Genomic DNA, 24,165 nt, shown 5'->3' on the forward strand with positions numbered 1-24,165 from the left:
GAAAAGTTGCAGCATTACTCAATATCATCATACAATGAGCTTGGATTCTGGCTGTTGCTACAGAATGCTGTTGGGACTTAAGCAGCCTTGTGTCTGATCATCGTATGGCTCCTGTGACCCACATACATGAGACAAATGGATGTAAGTAATCACAAAGAGACCATCCCATTAAGGCACATGCAACAGTGCATTATACAATTGCTGAGCCTTTCAGAAGCCCCAGGTTACTGTATCCATCGCGTGAAAATGTAAAAACACTTTGACTTACCAAGCTGCGCCTCCACAGGGTTTAACCTATTTTCTAAAGGATAGAGGAACTTGGGTGGTTTGTCTGTCATTGGAGCTGTAAGAGAAAATAACCACACATTAAGTGCAGTGGAACAAAGCATTTACCAATGATCTACAATACACACCAGGTAACAGTAACTTCAGACATGTCTGGTATAGTTCACCTATGCCATGCTGTATATAGTCAGTGCTTAAACCAGTTAATTGTTATACTCAACACAGCCACAAGGCTGGTATTTTCAAACTGGTCAGATGCTGTTGAGTATAAGGGGGCCAGCATTCCTCAGTCTAACTTTTCAGTTGGACAACTGTATAAATGCCATGCTTTCCCACATAGCAAAATGGCACCAGTGCCTTTCCATAAAGGGTAAATAGAGCAGTAACGGTGGGTATAAACTAATATGGCAGCGATAGGTGAAGTCACGATTTGAGATTAGAGGCTCAATAGAAGCTGCTGAAAAAAAAAGAAAGCTTAGCTGAATTAAATATTAAGGCCGCGAAATTGCAGAGCACCCCGTTTGGGGATGGTGACCCTCACGAGGCGGGACTTCCAGTGCCCGGTGAGGAAGTCCTGCCCCATGACCTAGATTGGGGTCACTGCTCCGAGAGGAAGTGGAGTGCAATGGCAGGCACTCCACCCCCTCTCAGGGCAGGCTCGGGAGGCGTACAACAGGCCAATTTAGGCCCCTAAGAATATATTACTGGAGGAGAAGGGGAAAGAAAGCGGCTATTGGTAGTGAAAGATAAAGGAACTCTTGTAGAATGGTAAGGAATAGCAAAAAGTTAGATGAGGAAACTGGAAAAAAGAATTAGGTCAACCCTACAAAAAATAGAGTAAGGATTATGTTAAGACAGAATTTATATGGATAGAGTTAAGGGATAAGCAGAGAAATGGTACAATTAACAGTATGTATTACTGGCCATTAAACCAAGGGCGTGAACGGGCTCACAGTAGGCTGGAAGTTTTTTGTGTGGTAGAAGGAGCATTCATGTGCCTCCTGGCCCCACAAAGATTTATTTAAAAAAAATGTTATTTAAAATTAAAACCTCCAAGTGACTTTAGGTGGACATCTCACATGCCGAAAGGACAAATGAGTTATGAAAGATTGATGATATATTTTGTAAGCGATCACACTGTGATTTTAGGTAAAAGTCACCTTGGGCTAAATGGGCAATAATGAATTGACAGGCCATTTTATATTCCTCCTGATTTTACAGGCGGAAGGTAAAATGAGCTGCCAATTCCGAATGGAAAAGAAAATCGGGCAAAGTATAACCACAGCCAGTTTTGTAACATCACTCAAGACAAATTTCACCCCCATTGATTTTTTAAAACTTACTAGTCGACCTCCTGTGACGTTGCATGTGCGGAGTCGAGACAGAGTGTGGGAATAATTGGACCCGTGTGGAGTCTCATTCCTTCAGATTTTAATGATTGTTGAAGTAAAAAAAAATAATATTCAATTTTATTTTTACTTTTCCTTTCTGTCTCGTTTATCAATATCTCTTTCAATCCCATCTTTTTTTCCTTCTCTTTATTTGGCTTTCTGTACAAAATTTGGCATTGAACATTCTAACTGACATTTCCTGATTCAGACTCTGTGACTGGAATTTTCCTATCAAAAAACAGCTGAGTTTGGCTTGTGGGACAGTTAAATTGTAAATAATGTGAATCCCGACCTGATCCCGCCTCCAACCTGCCCACTTCCAGTTTTTCGGGGGCGGGCAGCCAAGCCGCTCCCAGTTAAACAGAAGTGGGGACTGCATCCAGGAGATAAGTGGCTTTACACGTACTTCCTGGATCCAGGGTCCCGACTATACCCACCCCCACCCCCTGCGATCGGAGACCACCCACCTTGAGCATGTTCTGCCATTCAATTAGATCATGGTTGATCTGTACCATAACTCCATCTACCCATCTTGGTTCTGTAACCCTCAAAACCCTTGCCTAACAAAAATCTATCAATCACAGTTTTGAAATTTTCAATTGAACTAGCGTCAACTGCTTTTGGCGGAGAGAGTACCAGATTTTCATTACCCCTTGTGTTTAGAAATGCTTCCTGACATCACCCCTAAATGGCCTAGCTCTAATTTTAAGAGTTATGTCCCCTTTTTCTGGATTCCCTTTTGGTCATCTCTTTTGAGTCTGTGATTGGTCTGGTGGCTGAGTTGTAGACAGATGTGTGAAGGACCTTGAGCTGATAGATTAGTTGTTTCAGCAACAGCTGATGTTGCTGGCGGAAGCCCACCAATTTAGATAAATGACAAAAAAAATTCTGCCAGCCCAATCTGGATGGTCGCTGAATATTCTTGCGAGCATTTGAGAACATGAGAACAAATAATTAAAATCCCACTGCACAGATATTGAAATATAGAAACATTGTAAATCTCAAGGACAACCTTCAAACAACTGGAACCGATGATGTGTTTGTAAGTATTGTATAAAACCCCCTATCTATTACAGAGTGAGTGAATGTCACATTAAAGGGAAGAGATTTCTTCTGCTGTATGCTATTTTTAACAAGTTGGTCCATTCTATGTTTGCCAAGCTGCAGCCTGTGGGCCAATTTAAGCTCTGGCCATCTGGCCCACAAAGCTCAGGCAAATATTTGCACGATTACTTCTTGCTCCTTCGTTTGAACTGTCTGAATTTTGTGGGGGTTTGAAAAGGACTGCTCTCCGTGCCTTACTGATGGAGACATTCTAAATTAGGATACCAAATCTATCAGAATCCGCAGCTTACAATGTCTGCAAATTTAATGGGAACATTAGTTAAAACTTTGTATGTGGCTCGTGAGGCTATCTGGTGTGCACCTGAGCAGCCCAAAAAGACAAAAAAGCTTCAACCCTGTTGACCTGGATAAACGTTCCGGTGAAATTCATTTTTTTAATCATTAATTAGCATGGATTAATGATTTCATTAAAATAGAGACATTTCTATCGTTGAGGAAGATATTTTATATGAATTTGGATTATTCAATGCAGCCATCTATTGAGTATGTTTTGTTTCCTGTGTCTTTGTTTTCCTGTGAAGTTGTGTTAGCTGGAGCAGAAGTACATCAAGTATGCAGATTCCTGTGCCTAATTTACATAATTCAAGAGTGTAATTTTAAGAGAACGATTAAACAATTTTCAAAGTAAATGGAAATTCTACAGTTACATATTACGTACATTCCATTCATACGGCTAACTTTGGAAAGCATAGAGATGATGGGCTCAATTTTCCCCAATTTTTACGGTGCATCGTTTTTTTTGGAGTAAATTAAAATCTCCAAGTTTCCCCAAAGTTTCTGCGCAACATAATTCACTTGTTAGTTATTTTTAGGCCACAAATTTTTTACCTCATTGGGGGCATAACAAGCCACCCGCACCAATTCTGGCTATTTATGCAAGTTTGGCCAACTACAATTTTTCTTAAGACGGCGTATGTGTGCGCTCTGAAAAACCTTCTGAGCAGGTAACAAAATCAGCGCAGGTAAGAGAATCAGCACAGAAGATCCAGTTCCACGTCCGGGATGGAGAGAGAGTGGGTAATTACAACCTCTTTTACTTATGGGTTCTGTAGTACAACTCCATTCCTGTAACAATCTCCTTCTTGTCTTTAATCTCGTATTCACTTTAATCTGGGGCTTTTAGTATGGTCTGACCACCCTTTCAGCATGGGGTAGGAGTGGCACCAGCTCTGGCGGGGGGGGGGGGGAGGGAGGCCTTTTGGCCTGGGCTAGGAGCGGCACTGGGCACCGGTGGGGGGGGGGGGGAACTTTCCAATTCAGTTTACAGGATAGACTTTAGCATAAAGATGCTAATATTTTCATGTTGGTAAGCTGCAATGTGCAAGGTGTTTGTGCAGGTTGCTGTGAGCTGGCCAGGTTGTCTTGTACGTTTCACTTTCCAGCCTCAGACTGCAGTGCGTCCCTCGTTACCCTGGCAACCCGATCTTTTTGACGCACATCTTAGGCTCCACCCACAGAGCTTAAGGACAATGTGCTCCAGGCCACATTCACAAGTTAAAACGGGGAAGCTTTCACATTTTTTTTGGTGTAGTCGGGCCCCCAAAAAACAGGCGTAACTCTTCAAAAACGTCAAAAAACGGCATTGGGGAAAACTGAGCCCATAGTTATAGAGACAAGTGCCGGGATCTTCTGCTTGGCAACCTGCAATGTTCCTCCACATTAAAATAAATTGGGGCCCAATAAGAGGCTGTTGAATGCACAAGAAAAAATACTCTGGCCAATATTTTATCACTTATCTCTTTACAAGTTAACAAGTGTACTTTACATCAAAGGTTGCACTACATTGGAGAGCCTAATAGGGGAATTTCCTGTATTAAATTAGGAGAGATGACATAAACTAGCCTTATATTCCCTGGAATATAAAAGATTAAGGGGTGATTTGATAGAGGATTTCAGGATTTTGAAAGGAATTGATAGGGAAACCCTTCTTCAGGCAATGGGCGGTAGAAGTGTGGAAATCTATACCACAAAAAGCAGTAGATGTTTACTCAATTAATAAGTTTAATTAATAGGTTTAAATTTGAAATTGATAGATTTTTGCTAGACAAGGGTATAAACGGATATGAAGCTAAGGCAGGTAAATGGAGTTGGGATACAGAACAGCCATGATCTCACTGAATCATGGAACAGGCTCGAGGGGCTGAATGGCCTACTCTTGTTCCTGTGTGTTCGGAAACCTCACCACACATCAAATAATTTACGTTTAATGCCCAGAACACACATTCAGTATCTAGTTCCTGGTGATGGTTTTTGTTTCTTATTCAAAGAATGTTTCCACATACTTAAGAGAAACCATCAATTACTTTGGAGAGGTAGGCAACAGCCTTTCATAAGAGCATACAAACATAAGAAATAGGAGCAGGATTAGGTCATTTGGCCCATCGAGCCTACTCTACCATTCATTAAGATCATGGCTGATCTGATCATGGACTCAGCTCCACTTCCCTGCCCGCTCCGCATAAACCTTTACTCCTTTATCGCTCAAAAATATGTCGATCTCTGCCTTAAATATATTCAATGACCCAGCCTCCAGAGCTCTCTGGGGCAGAGAATTCCACAGATTTACAACCCTCAGAGAAGAAATTCCTCCTCGTCTCAGTTTTAAATGGGCGACCCTTTATTCAGAGAATGGGCACAATTTTCCCCAGGAGTTGCTCTGTTTTTTTTGTGAAGTACGCTGCTTTTTCTGGCCTAACTTAAAAATCCCCAGTTTCCCCAATGTGCACCAGCGTAACTCACTTAATTATGTTTTTTTTGGTTAGTTTCTTTTCCTCAAAAGGGGGTGTTACCAACTACCTACGCCAGTTCTGCCCATTTAGGCAACTTTGGCCAGCTAATAGTTACTCCGTTTCTACTTAGGCCAGCGTATGTGGCCACTTGAGAAAATCCTTGCAGCGAGTTAAAGAAATCGGCGCAGGTAAGGAAATTGGCGCAGGTAAGTGCAGCAGGTACCCAGACAGCAGCAGCAGGAACGGTAAGAGAGAGGGGGAGAAAGAGATGGGAGAGGAAGAGCGAGGTGGTGGGAGGTAGCGGGGGTGAGGGGAAGCCTTTGACCGGGAGGGAGGAGACTACTCGACCTGGGCTAGCGACAGGCAGGAGAACTGACAGAAATCACCGGCAGCCAGGAGCACAAAGAGATCGACCACACCGGGAGGCCACTCGACCAGGGCTAGGGGCGGGCAGGAGAATTGACAGAAATCACCGGCAGGCAGGAGAACTCACAGGTTAACATGGCAGCCCGATCTTTTTGGCGCAGATCAAGGCTCCACCCCCCTCGGGTTAGGTCACGCCTTAATGAAGAGATTCTAAGGGGAAACTTACAACACATTTTTTTTGGCGTACTTGGGCTACAAAAAAACGGGCATACGCCAAAAAAATGCCTTGGGGAAAATTGAGCCCTATGTCCCCTAGTTTTAATTCCCCTATGAGTGGAAATATCCTGTCTGCATCCATCTTGTCGAGTCCCATCATTATCTTATAAGTTTCAATAAGATCGTCTCATTCTTCTGAACTCCAATGTGTATAGGCCCAACCTATTCAACCTATTTTCATAAGTCAACCTCATCATCTCCGGAATCAACCTAGTGAACCTTCTCTGACCAGCCTCCAATGAAAGTATCCTTCCTTAAATACGGAGACCAAAACTGCACACAGTACTCTAGGTGTGGCCTTACCAATACCCTGTGCAGCTGCAGCAGGACTTCTCTGCTTTTATATTCTATCCCCCTTGCATTAAAGACCAACATTTCATTTACCTTCCTGATTACTTGCTGTACCTGCATACTATCCATTTGTGTTTCATGCACAAGGACCCCACAGTCCCTCTGTACTGCAATATTTTGCAATTTTTCTCCATTTAAATTATAATTTGCTTTTCTATTTTTTCTGCCTGTGGATAAACTCACATTTTCAGACATTATACTCCATCTGCCAGATTTTTGTCCATTCACTTAGCCTGTCTATATCCTTTTGCAAATTTCTTGTGTCCTCCTCACAATTTGCTCTCCCACCCATCTTTGTATCATCAGAAAACTTGGCTACATTACACTCAGTCCCTTCATCCAAGTCATTAATATGGATTGTAAATAGTTGAGGCCCCAGCACCAATCCCTGCGGCACCCCATTAGTCACTGTTTGCCAACCGGAAAATAACCCATTTAAGCAGACTCTCTGTTTTCTGTTAGTTAGCCAATCCTCTGTCCTTGCTAATATATTACCCCCAACCCTGTGAACTTTTATCTTGTGCAGTAACATTTTTTGTGGCACCTTATCGAATGCCTTCTGGATTTCGAAATACACCACATCCACTGGTTCCCCCTTATCCACCCTGCTCATTACATCCTCAAAGAATTCCAGCAAATTTGAAAAACATGATTTCTGTTATGTATTTAATCCCTTGTAAACTGTATTACACTACCACCAGAGGACCTACCTGTTGGAGTCTCAAGGGATCCCAGCATCTCTTGGGAGCACGGTATATAAGCAGGCCATCCATGAGGTACCTGCACTCTGGAGTTTTATTAAAGGAGCTAAGGTCACACTTGTTTATTGTACATAGTACTCAGTTTCATCCTTTATTATGAATGTATCAATTGGCGATGAGGTAACGAACAACCGCAAGAAAATGCAAAGGACAGCTGGTATCCTGGATAAATTCTCAGAAGTGGATGATTGGGAGGCCTTCATGGAGAGACTCGACCAATACTTTGTGACCAACGAGCTGGAAAGGGACGAGAATGCTGCCAAACGAAGGGCGATCCTCCTAACTGTCTGTGGGGCAACAACCTATGGCCTCATGAAGAATCTCCTAGCTCCGGCAAAACCAACAGCTAAATCCTATGAAGAACTGTGTAAACTGGTGCGGGAGCACCTAAATCCTAAGGAAAGTGTTTTGATGGCGAGAAATCTGTTCTACACGTGTCAACGGTTGGAAGGCCAGGAAGTGGCGAGCTATGTCGCCGAACTAAGGCGCCTCGCAGGACATTGCGAATTTGAGGGATTCCTAGAACAAATGCTTAGAGACTTTTTTGTACTGGGCATTGGCCACGACATTTCATGGTGAATGTGTGTACCCCGTACACACATGTCCACCAATAATGTTGAAAGTTGAACTGAACAGAATTACAGTATCTGTGGAACTGGACATAGGTGTGAGTCAGTCCATAATGAGTAAAAAGATCTTCGACAGACGATGGGGCAAAAAGGCACACAGGCCCAAGCTCAGACCCATTCACATCAAACTAAGGACTTACACCAAGGAACTAATCCCTGTAATTGGCAATGCAGAAGTGAAAGTCTCCGATGATGGAGCAGTACACGAACTCCCGCTGTGGATTGTGTCAGGGGATGGCCCCACATTGTTTGGTAGAAGCTGGCTGGGAAAAATCTGCTGGAACTGGGACGACATCCGAGCGCTTTCGTCCATCGACGATGTCTCATGTGCCCAGGTTCTGAGCAGGTTTCCATCGTTGTTCGAGCCAGGCACTGGAAACTTCTCGGAGGCGAAAGTGCAGATCTATTTGGTTCCCGGTACGCGACCCATCCACCACAAGGCACGGGCGGTACCGTACATGATGCGTGAGAAAGTGGAAATTGAGCTGGAAAGGCTGCAGCGAGAAGGCATCTTCACACCGGTGAAATTCAACGAGTGGGCTAGTCCAATTGTCCCGGTACTCAAAGAGGATGGCACGGTCAGAATTTGTGGGGACTATAAAGTAATGATTAACCATTTTTTGCCGCAGCACCAGTACCCGCTACCCAAGGCAGACGACCTATTTGCGACCCTGGCTGGAGGGAAGACGTTCACCAAGCTGGACCTGACCTCGGCCTACATGGCACAGGAGCTGGAGTCATCTTCGAAAGGCCTCACCTGCATCAACACGCAGAAAGGTCTGTTTATCTACAATGGGTGCCTGTTTGGGATTCGGTCGGCCGCAGCAATCTTCCAATGGAACATGGATAGCCTGCTAAAGTCGATTCCTCGCACCGTGGTTTTCCAAGACGACATACTGGTTACAGGTTGGGACACCATTGAGCACTTAAAGAATCTGGAAGAGGTTCTTAGTTAGTTGGATCGCTTGGGGCTCAGGTTGAAATGCTCGAAGTGTGTTTTCCTGGTGCAGGAGGTCAAGCTCTTGGGAAGAAGTATCGCAGCAGATGGCATCAGACCCACCGACGCCAAGACGGAGGCCATCAAGAACGCACCAAGACCACAGAACGTGACGGAGCTGTGGTCATTCCTGGGACTCCTTAACTATTTTGGTAATTTCCGACCTGGTTAAGCACCCTGCTGGAACCCCTACATGCGCAACTGCGCAAGGGAGATGACTGAGTATGGGGGAATTCACAAGAGGCTACCTTTCAGAAAGCCAGAAATCTGTTGTGTTCAAACAAACTGCTTGTCCTGTATAACCCTTGCAATAGATTAGTGCTAGCTTGCGCTGCGTCGTTGTACGGGGTCAGGTGTGTGTTACAACAGGCTAACGAATCAGGGATTTTGCAACCGGTCACTTATACATCCAGGAGTGTGTCCAAGGCCGAAAGGGCCGACAGCATGATTGAAAAAGAGGCTCTGGCATGCGTTTACAGGGTAAAGAATATTCTCCAGTATTTATTTGGCCTCAAGTTAAGCTTGAAACTGACCACAAGCCGTTCATATCGCTGTTCTCTGAGAGCAAAGGGATTAACACCAATGCCTCTGCCTGCATCCATAGATGGGTGCTCACGCTGTCGGCATACAACTATGTAATCCGCCACAGGCCAGGCACAGAGAACTGCGCAGATGCTCTCAGTCGGCTGCCATTGCCCACCACTGGGGTGGAAATGGTACAGCCTGCGGACTTGCTCATGATAATGGATGCATTCGAAAATGAGAAGTCCCCCGTTACAGCCTGCCAGATCAGGACTTGGACCAGCCAGGATCCTTTACTGTCCTTGGTAAAAAAAACTGTGTCCTCCATGGGAGCTGGTCTAGCGTCCCAGCGGAGATGCAGGAGGTGATTAAGTCGTTCCACAGGCGCAAAGACGAAATGTCCCTGCAGGCGGACTGTCTGTTGTGGAGCAATCGCGTGGCCTTGCCCAAGAAAGGCAGAGATACGTTCATTTTTGAATTGCACAGCACCCACCCAGGCATTGTAATGATGAAAGCCATAGCCAGATCCCACGTGTGGTGGCCTGGCATCGACTCCGATTTAGAGTCATGTGTGCGCTAGTGCAACACTTGCTCTCAGCTGAGCAATGCACCCAGAGAGGCACCATTAAGTTTGTGCTCATGGCCCTCTAAACCGTGGTCAAGGGTCCACGTGGACTATGCGGGCCCATTTCTGGGCAAAATGCCCTTGGTTGTCGTGAATGCTTATTCAAAATGGATTGAATGTGTAATAATGTCTGTAAGCACGTCCACGGCCACCATCGAAAGCCTACGAGCTATGTTTGCCACACACGGCCTGCCTGATGCCCTAGTCAGCGACAATGGGCCGTGTTTCACCAGTGCTGAATTCAAGGATTTCATGACCCACAATGGGATCAAGCACATCACATCTGCCCCGTTCAAGCCCGCATCCAACGGCCAGGCAGAACGGGCAGTTCAGACCATCAAGCAAAGCCTGAAACGTGTGTCAGAAGGCTCCCTGCAGACCCTGTGTGCTGCTCATCTTCCGCACCAGACCCCACTCACTCATCGGAGTTCCCCCAGCCGAGCTGCTCATGAAAAGAGTGCTCAAAACAAGGCTCTCTCTTGTCCACCCTGAACTCCATGATCACGTGGAGGGCAGGCGGCATCAACAAAGTGTGTACCATGACCGCGCAAATTTGTCACGCGATACTGAGGTCAATGATCCTATGTTTGTACTCAATTATGGACATGGTCCCAAATAGCTCGCTGGCACTGTCACAGCCAAAGAGGGGAGTAGGGTGTTTCAGGTCAAATTGGCCACTGGACTAACGTGCAGAAAACATCTGGACCAAATCAAATTGCGGTTCACCAACAGTTACGAACAACCCGAAGAAGACCAACTTCGACCCTCCAACACACACACAAGTGGCAACTGACATCATGGTTGACCACGAAGCCGAACTCACCATCCCCAGCAGCCCGGCAAGGCTGACTGCCCAGCAGCCCAGTGAAGAACTAACCAACTCACCCACACCCGCATTTGTACCGAGACGATTGACAAGGGAGCGAAAAGCCCAGATCGTTTCACCTTGTAAATAAGTGTACTATTGACTTCATGGGGGAGTGATGTTATGTATTTAACCCTTGTAACCTGTATCACACAACCACCAGAGGGCCTACCTGTTGGAGTCCCAAGGGATCTCAGCATCCCTTGGGAGCACAGTATATAAGCAGGCCACCCACGAGGTACCTGCACTCTGGAGTCTTATTAAAGGAGCTAAGGTCACACTTGCTCATTGTACAAAGTATTCAGTTTCACCTTTATTATGAACGTATCAATTTCCCTTTCATAAAACCATGCTGGCTCTGCTTGATTGAATTATGCTTTTCCAAATGTCCCGCTACTGCTTCCTTAATAATGGACTCCAGCATTTTCCCAATGACAGATGTTAGGCTAACTGGTCTATAGTTTCCTGCTTTTTTCTGCCTCCTTTTTTTAAATAGGGGCGTTTGATTAGTGGTTTTCCAAACCACTGGGACCGCCCCAGATTCCAGGGAATTTTGGTCGATTACAACCAATGCATCCACTATCTCTGCAGCCACCTCTTTTAAGACTCTCGGATGTAAGCCATCAGGTCCAGGGGACTTGACAGCCTTTAGTCCCATTATTTTACCGAGTACTACTTCAATAGTGATAGTGATTGTATAAATTCCTCCCTCCCTATAGCCCCTTGATTATCCACTATTGGAATGTTTTTAGTGTCTTCTACCGTGAAAATACATAATATTTGTTCAACTTCTCTGCCATTTCCCTGTTCTCCATTATTAATTCTCCAGTCTCATCCTTTAGCCACTTGTTTCCTCTTTATGTACCTGTAGAAACTCTTACTATCTGGTTTTATATTTTGTGCTAATTTACTCTCATAATCTATCTTCCCTCTCTTTATCACATTTTTAGTCGTTTGCTGCTGACTTTTAAACGTTTCCCAATCCTCTAGCCTCCCACTCGTCTTGGCCACATTGTATGCCCTTGTTTTCAATTTGATAACTTCCCTTATTTCCTTATTTAGCCACAGATGGTTTTCCCTTCTCTTACAGTCTTTCCTTCTCATTGGAATATATTTATGTTGCGAGTTATGAAATAGCTCCTTAAATGTCTGCCATTGCTCATCAACCGTCCCATACTTTAATCTATTTTCCCAGTCCACTTTAGCCAACTCTGCCCTCATATCTTTGTAGTCTCCTTTATTTAAGCTTAGGACCCTGGATGGAGAACCAACTTTCTCACCCTCCAACTGAATTTGAAACTCAACCATGTTATGATATAGTTATTAATACGAGATAATTTATTAATCCTGTCTCATTACATTGTACCAGATCTAAGATAGTCTGCTCCCTGGTTTGTTCCGCAACATACTGTTCAAGAAAACTATCCCGGATACACTCTATGAAATCTTCCTCAAGGCTACCCTGGCTAATTTGCTTTGTCCAATCAATATGAAGGTTAAAATCGCCCATGATTATTGCCGTTCCTTTATTACAAGCCTCCATTATTTCTTGATTTATACTCCCAACAGTGTAGCTACTCTTACGGGGCTTATAGACTATTCCCACCAGCGACTTTTTCCCCTTATTATTCCTTATCTCCACCCAAACTGATTCAACATCTTGATCCGCTGAGCCAATATCATTTCTCACTAATGCACTGGTCTCATCCTTTATTAACAGCGCTACCCAAATACCCCTGAATATTTAGTTCCCAGTCCTGGTCACCTTGTAACCATTTCTCTGTAATGGCTATCAGATCATACCCATTTGTATCTATTTGTGCCGTCAACTCATCTATTTTGTTACCAATGCTACATGCATTCAGACAAAGAGCTTTTAAATTTGTTTTTTTAAATCATTTTTTCCTGCTTTTCATCAAGTAATAATTTTCTACTGCCTGAAGTGTCTGAAAGTATTTGTTCTTCATGTTTGAGGGTTGTTATTCTTTTCTTTCAACAGTCATTCCCACACAGAAAATGTCATTCCATTTTAATTGCAAGAATTTGTTACGAATTCTAATTAGCAGAAACCCTTATGTGTTGGCATTTCTAGTTTTCTGTTTGGCATGCAAGCAGCCTGTCATCACCTAATGGCTCACAATCACTCTAAAGTGTTGAGTGCCTGCTTTAAGTGGGTAGCTTCCACTTGGAAACTTGATTATACTGTATAGTTATATAATTTAAAAAATAATAATCAGCAGCTAAAAATGGATCATGCTGAGGCATTGGACATCGGAGGAATATTCAGCCTATTTAATATGTTATTTTGAGCCTGAAGCACTAGATTTATGGTAGTTAAAGCCAAAAGAAAAGGCTGGTTTTAAAGTAAAAATTAGACTATTCTTTGCCCTGAATTTTCCTAATTTTATCCCTTTTTCAGCTTAGCTGCTAGTCGCATAAATCCTTCTACTAAAAGGGATCAAAGTTCACAGCACAGAAGGCGGCTAAATAGTTCATCCTACCTGTATGGATTCTCTGCCAGAACAATCCAAAACAAATTCCACCATCTCTTCCCATAGTCCTGTATCTTAATCTACTGCAAATAAATATATATGTTTCTTTTAACAATGTAATGATCCCTGCCTGAATTATTCCTTCTAGCAAAGCTTTCCATATTCCAACAACTTTCTGTTTTCTCTCTTCTCGCTTTCTTACTAACAATTTTAAATTGATCACCCCTCATCACAGACTGTTCAACCAGAAAAAATCCTTCCCTATACGCCCTCTCAAAACCCTGAATAATTAAAAAAATATATATCTTAACCTTCTCTGCTCCATTTCCAATATCTTCCCATAACTTTACATTGCCATCCCTCATATCATCCTGGTGAATCCTCATTGTACGGTCTCTATGATTTTAATGTCTAATCATTGTCTTGTTATATATGTGTGATTATCTATTTACTCCTGCAGCCGATTTATAAAGTCCAGATTCCTATTGACCTTTTCGTGGCTTTCTCAATCGCCACCCAAAACTGTCAAGGAATTATGTTTTTGAAGACCTAGTGTTTCTCTGTTCATCCACACCCTCAATGTATATTCTGATTGAATGTATTCTCATACTCCCATTCTTGGTTGTTCCTCAGCGTTCTCCGCATTAAACATTAAACTGCATTTGTCATCAGTTTGTCCATTCTGCTCACATGTCTGTGTGTCCCTGAAGTCTTTTTCACTCTGCCTTGCTGTTTGCCAAATACCTTATTTTTGTGTCATGAACTAATTTCAATAATATATGCCCAAGTACAAATACTGAGTACAAAGGAGTACCCAACACTGACCCCTGGGGTACACCACTTCAATCAAAGCAACAACTAGTAACCTTAATTCTTTGTTTCTTGTCTGTCAACCAACTTTCGATTCATGCTGCTCTTATACCACAAAGCTGATTTTTTTGAAACAAGCCTCCTGTGAGTCACCTTATCGAATACCTTCTAAAAATCCATATACACCACATGTACTGGATTTCTTTTATCGTAGAGTCACAGAAAACTGCAGTGATTCATTTATCACTTGCCTCCTGCTCAGTTCCCACCCACTAGCATTTTGGTTTGGGCAACCCAAATAACTGCCTGTTTCAAGCGGGAACCTGTTTGCAATCTCCTGACTGGGGTTCTATGACGTACGTAATACAACAACAACTTGTATTTATATACAATACAATTTTGAGGTACCAATGGGTGGAGCATGCACCACATTTGCTCCACACTTCGGTACCTGATATTTAATGTTGTGCTGCCTACCTTGCTGGCAGAGGCCTTCAGTTAAGATTCCTGCTCCTCCTGGCTCCACCTCACTTAAAAAAAAATTAATTAAACTTACCTTTTCAGTGGCGGCTGCTGGCTAGGCCACATCCATGGTCAGAAAACCTGAGAGGAGCAGGCCCAATACCTGCTTTGCTCAGGGCTGTCCAATTTGGCAGAGGAGTCATAAAATGGGTGTATACCCCTCATTAGCATATCCAAGGGTCCTATTGCCTGTTTTAGGAGGCCACCCCAGACACCTGAAACTTGGCCCGACCCAATTTTGGGGACAGATGCTTCTCAGGCGTCTCTGGAAAGTAGGTCATTGGACCCTGTAATTGGGCCTTTTGCACTCGTTTTACAGCCATAAAATGGGTGCAATGAGGTCAAATTTCTACCCCAGTGTCTTTACGAACAACTGAAGGAAGGGATGGATTTTCATAACACCCATGTAGCTGTATACACGTAACAAGTGCAAAGTCCAATTCTCTGTACCACACACATAATACAGTCGATGGTGTACCTCTGGTGTACGCCTCTGACCCATGGAATATTTCCAAACTTACCTCCTGACTCCACAGTGAAGAAGAGTTCGGGTCCTGGGCCTGTGTAAAGGAAGGTGGTTTGGAAGCGTCCCTGGGATCATGTGGGCCAGGTCCTCCAATGAGAAAGGATAATTTCATTGCAGTCATTTCCGAATGGAATCCCCTAATGACATGCAGTGGAATCCCCAAATAATTAATCATCATCATCGTAGCCGGTCCCTCGAACGAGGATGACTTGCTTCCACATGGGTTCACAGATGTTTCAATGAAGGACCCGATGTTCCAATCCTGAACTCCAATTGAAGGGGTGGAAGATGCCTGTGCATGGATTTTTTTTAATGTGTGGTGACCGTTGCACATCAGCCACCACACGGGCTTAACAGAGCTAGGCCTTTATCCAGTGGCAAGGGTAACCAGGACGACTGGAGACCTGCTGCATGGACCTAGTGCGCAGTCATATCGCATTCTGGGCTGACCCGTGCTGCCCCATGGCCTTCGACTCCTCTGGGCCTCGTACCCTCATTCGCTGCACCTCCGCCTCGATCTCACGTTGCTCCTCCGCCACAAACATTCGCCGCACCTCCGCCACAAACATTCGCCGCACCTCCGTCACACTTTCTCGCCGCTCCTCTGTCGCAAACATTCGCCGTACCCACGCAACGATCTCTCACCGTTCCTCCGCCACAAACATTCGCCACACTTCCGTCATGATCTCTCATCGTTCCTCTGCCACAATCTCTCGCTGCTACTCCGCCACAAAAACATTCGCCTCATCTCCGCCACGATCTCTCATCACTCATCCGCCATGACCTTCCCGCTTCTCCACTGTACCAGGGCCCCGCCGATGTTCCTGCCCAGGCTCCAAATAATTAAACAATTTAGTCAACTCTTAACAAATATAAATATTCTGATTTCCAAATGTAATTAAAAGTCCCTTAATTGCACCGAATACAATAAAAATGTAATCTTAAATAATTTTAATCATTTTAATCTGGGCCAAAATCTGCATAAACTAATTCTAAGTGTTTGAGCATCATTTTTAAAATTTTAATTTAAGATTTATATTATCCCTCAGGCTGGTGAAAGCAAGCCCTATGCCTGCTTTTACCAGGCATAAGGATTTCATGGGCATTTGCTGGAGAAATAGCCCAACTCTGCGCCAGTGAAAGTGATTTCTCAGCCAGTTCAGTAGATCTGTTAAGGCATACCTTGACAGATCGCAAGTTCCAAGAATACATGCATGCGCAGCGCATGCGGAAACCCGGAACTTGTGTGGCCTTTCAGAAGGCTTACAAATTCCGAGCCATTAAATATCATCACTCGTGGGAGATCCTTGAAGCAATCAATGTGTGCTGTCATTTTTAATCTTATTTTACCAATCCTGCATATATCTTCTGGAAGTCCTGTTGTAATCAATAAATATAAGATGTACAATCTCATTGTACTTGTTCAGCGTTAACATTTTATCCTGTGCAGCATAATGATGCTGATATAGTACCACAGATAGTGCTATACATTTAGGGGACCGGTCATATTTCTTTTTTTCATTACCCTTCATGACCTGAGCAGGGGATCTATGACAGCACACCATACAAAATACAAAAACAATCTAATCATTACAGTTACTTTATTTTAATCCTCCCTTACAAGAATTTTTTTTTTAAAACTAATGCTAAACCATAATAATAGTACCACTGCACAATGAAAAAAATATTTTGTGGCCCATCATGGCTCGTTCGATTCAAAGAAGGCTGCTTCATCTTTGAGGAACACACCAAATTAGAAACTTAAACACAATTGCCCCAGGCCCCGTTTAGGTAACCTTCTGGGCCCGGGTCTTTTACTGCCTGGGCCATAAATCCTGCCCCCAGTGTGCAACTGGACTTTGCATCCCTTAAACGAAGCGAAGGGCTGTCTCCTCTTGGAGGCACTAACTGGGAGCAATTTTGGACCCGATGTGCCGTTTTAATTTGTATAATAATTCAAACATTTATCATATATGTTTGGAGTCCTGAACATTATTCCTATATATTTTTGAAACTAACTACACAGATCCTGATATTTTTCAGCAGTTGCTGATTCAACACTGCAGTCGCACTAACGTTGCAGCTTCCTTCAGCATCACTCCTCAAATGAGTATTTTAATGCCCTCGCACCAGTTTCTGAGAGCACAAAAGGATGTGCTTAATTTACGCACAAAATACAGAATACTGACAACCCCCACAACAATTAAAAAAAGAGACTAATCATTTTTACTAAATTTTTCTTTTCGGACACTGATTTGAAAATTGAAAAATACAACCTGATTAAGAGAAATAAAGGAAAAGCCTACTGAACTGACATGAGCTTACTGTCAGCAATGAATATATTATCGAAATGGGTAGATATATAGATAAATCTGAATTATGAGACGGGTGGTGATGGAAAATGAAAACCATTCGACTCGTGAGTCCCTGACTAGCATGGTTTGCAGAAATCCAATTAAAATGCTAAGCCCAATTATAGTGTTTCCGCTATCAGCACATTTTCCAGTTACCCAGCAGTAGAAATGATTGGCTTTAGAATACTGACATGCAAATTCAAAGGAACTAGTTAGCCATATTTTAGCAGTATCATGGCTAATTAGTTCAATAGTTGGTAACTACAGTGGAAAATTCATTTTTCATATGTAATAACTCAACCCCTTTCAATTTGAAGAACGATAATAGATGGAATTTTATTTTTGCATTGGACTTAACTAAAAACTGAAATGAATATAGATTCTCTATGTGGAATTATAAATAACAAACGAAGAAAATATTCAAAAATGTAACATTTTAGAAACGTTTCCTTTACTGGAGTTGTTGTAGTTTCCCTACAGATGGTACTATGAAGCTTTTTAAGGTGAATTAATGATCATGGTCTGTACCAACTCAGTATGCATAGCAGGGTGGGTCCTGGGTTGACAATATTATCGCAGTGGGGGTGGAGGGGCAAGGTGGCAAGATTTGCCAGCTGGGTTTGGATGAAAAGGTTGGGAGATACCATCAGGAGATCTTCCAAGTACTGAAAATGTTAGAGCGAAGAAGGGAAGTCAGGCTGTGGGGCCAGGGAGAGCGACAGAGCTCCAGTTTTGAGGTGTGTACTGTGTGTGGGGGGGTGGTTGAGAGTGATGACGAAAAAGGACTTTGGCAATAAATACAGTGGGCGCATTTAATGATATTCCTGGTCAGTGGAGAAGTGGTGGTTCAGACTGGTTCACTGTAGGGGAGGAGGTAGCACTAAAGATGTGATTTGTTTCGCCAGTGTGGGAAAGCATGGAGAGGCGAGTGAGCAGATGAGTGGACAGAAGAAGAGATGGGAGATACTCACAGATATATGATTATGGACAGACCAACAGTAGGTATTCAGTGTGAAAAGCAACGCAGTATTGTCAGATCACATCATTTTGAGAGAGCCAGGGAATGGTCATCAGGGCACTTTTGAAGATGGCTATTTTTTTATCACTATTGCTAATAATACTGGGAACCATACATCAATGTAACGATTTTATTCAGTTTTCGCTGGTGTTCCAAATTTATTTAGCTGAAAGGCTACTTACCTTTTGCATTACTACTCATGTAACCTTACTGAGGGGACAAACAATGGTGCAAAGCCATACAGTTTCTTTGTTGTAGGAATTCATATTCACTCAATGCCACAATACTACACCAATAGTGCATTTTGAAGAGAACATTGCCATGGCAGGCCTCTATCATTGTGATGGCCCATCACAGTTCCACCTACAGTCAGAACTGGTAATGCAGATAAATGTTGAGCCTTGTTAAATGGGTTTTCCCATTGACAAAGCTTGAAATAGCAGCTTTCAACTTAAAAAAATTTGAATGATGCAACCAGCAGCTGATTTAAAAAATACAATAGTCGATGAAACTGATACTTTAAAAATGTATATCCTAATGAGTCAAACGATAAATTGCTTCAACAGTGGTATGCCCTCTTCTCTGTATGTATGTTGAATAAGCTGCTCACTCCCCCTCGTATTTTTTCATTTTTCACAAGTAGCACTGATGTGACCTGTACAAGATTGCGTATTTAACAAAGTTATGGGCATTTCTTTATATGGTAGGTGGTACAACATACAGAAACAACTTTAACAAGAACTAATGTTTACAAATTTGACCCTGGTGGATATTAGAATCAAAGTAGAGAAATGGTGTCCTAACAGAGAACAGGATTGCAGAGTCGAATGAATGTTCCAGTAATTCTGCTTCAGAAGCGACAGTGAATGTTCCATTCCTACTCCTGCTCACAAGGAACAGATAATGATGTTGACTGAGAGAGAAGGTTCCAGAGAGAGGAAGAAAAGGTTTGTGAAGCTTTGCCCCTGGAATTCAGATCGCAAATCTTAAAATTCATCTGCATCAGTGCATGCTTCCAGCATTAGCAGGAAGGGTGATTTAAGCACAAGTGATTTTTGTGTTGCCTTCTCAGTTCTAATCCGTTGAAGAACTTATAGCTTGGCCAGATCTTTCTGATGCTAAAGAGGGAGACTTTAGCATCGAGTACGCTATCTGCATGGCCTTGGATTTCAAGGGCAAGAAAGCTTGGGCTGAATTTTAATGAGGAAGGAGGGTTGGGGGAGCGGGGTACTCTGAGGCGGTCAGGAAACCCGGGGAACAGTTTTCCCGCGGGCCCTGCCGACTTTAACGACAGTGCCTAGTTTGAATGGGAAGCTTCTGTTTCCCACCTGCAGCCGGCCAGACTGAGAGGCTGGCTAACTGGCTCTGAGCGGGTAGACCCGTGACACGAGGCCGCACAGTGGAGGGTGGGAGGGACCCTGTGGGGGTCAGGAGCTGGGAGAAGATCAAGGGGTCAAGTACCGGAAGTAGATTGGGGGGGGAGGTGGGGGGTTCCAAAGAGGATCGAGGTCTGGGAGAATATCATGGGGGAGTGTCAGGGGGCGGGATAACAAAAACAAATGGAATACAGCCATCTCAAAAATAAAATTGCAGCTTTTTTGCCATAATGCACAGTCCAGAACAGCAAACAACACTTTTAATCGTGTTTAATGATTTCAATTTCTGATGGGTAAAGTGTTCTTTAAAAATACCATTTATTTAAAAAAAGAAAAGACAATAGCAGAGAGTGCCCTGTGGATTTTCTAGCATTGTACCTTACTGTTTCTGGACTGATTCACAACATGAATATACAGGCTTCACATACATGCCACATCATAAACTCATTTTAACCTGCAACACAGTGCCAAATACTGCCCCAATTTTACACAGTGCAAATCGTGAACTTAATGTGGCACAAGCTGAAGAAGTCAGGAAGGATATTAGTCTGGACATTGTTTAAATGTAACTTTGTTTTTTGAATCATATACTTGAAAAAGTTACCGTTCAAACTATATCCTCCCACAATCCAGCAGATGCCCTTCTTGACATGACCTACTGCTCTGCCGGAGGTCATTTTAGGAGATTCCTTTCCCCTCCCCCTCCCTCAATTCAAAGAGATGTCCTGGCATTTATGTTGAAGGTATCTGCTCATGGCGATACTAACAATATATTCCATGATCATATGTAGGAACACTGGCCAGGTGTGGCTTGCCTTTTAGTTCACTGTCGTTCCCAAACATCACTTAACATTTCCCGTGAATTCTTCAATTAAAACTCCAGAACAAATCATTAAATACTTTTAAATAATCTCGTCTCACTGGAGTTAAGAATGTACATACTTTTATGTAGATTGTTATAAAAGCGACCAGCATTTGTCACCGTTGTTGTCAGGATGGGCAATGATGAGTTGAACTGGCTTGGCAGGAAGCATTAATACATCTGAATGAATGCTAGAGCGCAAGGTAGAATTAAGCAGTGCCATTGGTGAAACTTCGAGAGCACATTCTCTAACCCGGTAATGCTTCTCTCCTGGGACTGGACAAGTTAATGATTCTCTCCTGGGACTGGATAATCACCTTCCGTGATTTAAATTCATCCAATAGTTCCTCCATGGGATAATATTGCGATGGGGTGGGGGAGTCGGCAGAAGATCGAGGTGTCGGGGGCCAGGATAGGATTGAGGCGACGGGGGCTGGGAGGTCAGGGAAGGGGGAGGGCAGGGTCTGAAGAGGATCAAGGGCGGGAGGAGGATGGAGTGGGTACCAAAGGGGTTCAGGGGCCAGAGGAGCAGCACGAGGAGGGCTGGAGCAAGGGTGGGGGTAGAAATCGGAGAACTGGGGGAGGGGGAGAAATAGAAGGCCTGAGCAGGGGGGAATGCCTTGAGGAGGAATTGGAGGTCTGGGGGGGGTGGGGGCGGAAATTTGGAGGCCTCGTGTGGGGGGGGGTCTCAAATTGTGAAGGTTGGGTTAGGCAGGGAGCCTAGATCCAGCATTCTAGAACGGTCCCAGCGGATTGGAAGGTAGCAAATGTAACACCTCTATTCAAGAAAGGATGGAAAAAGAAAACGGAACTACAAGCCAGTTAGCCTGACATCAGAGAAAGGGAAAAATCATGTTTGACAAATTTATTAGAGTTTTTTGAGGATGTAACCAGCAAGGTAGATAAAGGGGAACCAGTGGATATAGTATATTTGGATTTCCAAAAGGCATTTGATAAACATAGAAACATAGAAAATAGGTGCAGGAGTAGGCCATTTGGCCCTTCAAGCCTGCACCACCATTCAATAAGATCATGGCTGATCATTCCCTCAGTACCCCTTTCCTGCTTTCTCTCAAACCCTTTAGCCAATTGAATATATCCAACGAACTGGCATCAACAACTCTCTGCGACAGGGAATTCCACAGGTTAACAACTTTGAGTGAAGAAGTTTCTCCTCATCTCAGTCTTAAATGGCCTACCCCTTATTCTAAGACGGCGTCCCCTGGTTCTGGACTTCCCCAACACCGGGAATATTCTTCCCGCATTTAACCTGTCCAGTCCCGTCAGAATCTTGTAAGTTTCTATGAGATCCCCTCTCATCCTTCTAAACTCCAGTGTATAAAGGCACAGTCAATCCAGTCTCTCCTCATATGTCAGTCCCACCATCCCGGGAATCAGTCTGGAGAACCTTCGCAGCACTCCCTCAATAGCAAGAACGTTCTTCCTCAGATTCAGAAACCAAAACTGAACACAATCAAAACTGAACACAATATTCCAAGTGAGGCTTCACCAAGGCCCTGTACAACTGCAGTAAGACCTCCCTGCTCCTATACTTAAATCCCCTAGCTATAAAGGCCAACATACCATTTGCCTTCTTCACCGCCTGCTGTACCTGCATGCCAACTTTCAATGACTGATGAACCATGACACCCAGGTCTCATTGCACCTCCCCCCTTCCTAATCTGCCGCTACTCAGATAATATTCTGCCATCGTGTTTTTGCCCCCAGAGTGGATAACCTCACATTTATCCACATTGTACTGCATCTGCCATGCATTTGCCCACTCACCTAATCTGTCCAAGTCACCCTGCAGCCTTTTAGTGTCCTCCTCACAGCTCACACCGCCACCCAATTTAGTGTCATCTGCAAACTTGGAGATATTACACTCAATTCCTTCATCTAAATCATTAATGTATATTGTAAAGAGCTGGGGTCCCAGCACTGAGCCCTGCGGCACTCCACTAGTCACTGCCTGTCATTCTGAAAAGGATCCATTTATCCCGATTCTCTGCTTTCTGTCTGCCAACCAGTTCTCCATCCACGTCAGTATACTACCGCCAATACCATGTGCTTTGATTTTGCACACCAATCTCTCGTGTGGGACCTTGTCAAAAGCCTTTTGAAAGTCCAAATATACCACATCCACTGGTTCTCCTTTGTTCACTCTACTAGTTACATCCCCAAAAAATTCCAGAAGATTTGTCAAGCATGATTTCCCTTTCATAAATCCATGCTGACTTGAACCGATCCTGTCACTGCTTTCCAAATGCGCTGCTATTTCATCTTTAATAATTGATTCCAACATTTTCCCACTACTGATGTCAGACTAACCGGTCTATAATTACTCGTTTTCTCTCTCCCTCCTTTTTTAAACAATGGTGTTACATTAGCTACCCTCCAGTCCATAGGAACTGATCCAGAGTTGATAGACTGTTGGAAAATGATCACCAATGCATCCACTATTTCTATGGCCACTTCCTTAAGTACTCTGGGATGCAGATTATCAGCCCCCAGGGATTTATCGTCCTTCAATCCCATCAATTTCCAGAACACCATTTCCCGCTTTATAAGGATATCCTTCAGTTCCTCCTTCTCACGAGACACTCGGTCCCCTAGTATTTCCGGAAGGTTATTTGTGTCTTCCTTCGTGAAAACAGAACCAAAGTATTTGTTTAACTGGTTCGCCATTTCTTTGTTCCCCATTATAAATTCACCTGAATCTGACTGCAAGGAACCTACGTTTGTTTGCACTAATCTTTTTCTCTTCATATCTATGGAAGCTTTTGCAGTCAGTTTTTATGTTCCCAGCAAGCTTCCTCTCATACTCTATTTTCCCCCTCCTAATTAAACCCTTTGTCCTCCTCTGCTGCATTACAAAATTCTCCCAGTCCTCAGATTTGCTGCTTTTTCTGACCAATTTATATTCCTCTTCCTTGGATTTAACACTATCCTTAATTTCCCTTGTTAGCCATGGTTGAGCCACCTTCCCCGTTTTATTTTTACTCCAGACAGGGATGTACAATTGTTGAAGTTCATCCATGTGATCTTTCACTGCTTGCCATTGCCTATCCACCGTCAACCCTTTAAGTATCACTCGCCAGTCTATTCTAGCAAATTCACGTCTCATACCATCAAAGTTACCTTTCCCCAAATTCAGGTCCCTAGTCTCTGAATTATTTGTGTCACTCTCCATCTCAATAAAGAATTCTACCATATTATGGTCACTCTTCCCCAATAGGCCTCTCAGAACAAGATTGCTAATTAGTCCTTTCTCATTACACAT

General features: G+C 43.5%; 1 protein-coding gene across 7 annotated transcripts in view; it reads right to left on the reverse strand.

Annotated features, from left to right (window-relative positions):
• The window catches only part of LOC139276015 (interleukin-1 receptor accessory protein-like 1), a 1,534,993-nt gene that overhangs the window by 568,538 nt on the left and 942,290 nt on the right, over nt 1–24,165 (reverse strand). For all 7 annotated transcript variants that reach the window (XM_070893365.1, XM_070893368.1, XM_070893363.1 and 4 more), the window contains one exon: nt 269–343. In XM_070893365.1, the coding sequence (XP_070749466.1) occupies nt 269–343 (75 nt within the window). The remainder of the gene's footprint in view (nt 1–268; nt 344–24,165) is intronic.

The sequence above is a fragment of the Pristiophorus japonicus genome, chromosome 11, assembly GCF_044704955.1.
Source record: "Pristiophorus japonicus isolate sPriJap1 chromosome 11, sPriJap1.hap1, whole genome shotgun sequence".
Classification (NCBI taxonomy): Eukaryota; Metazoa; Chordata; class Chondrichthyes; family Pristiophoridae; genus Pristiophorus; species Pristiophorus japonicus.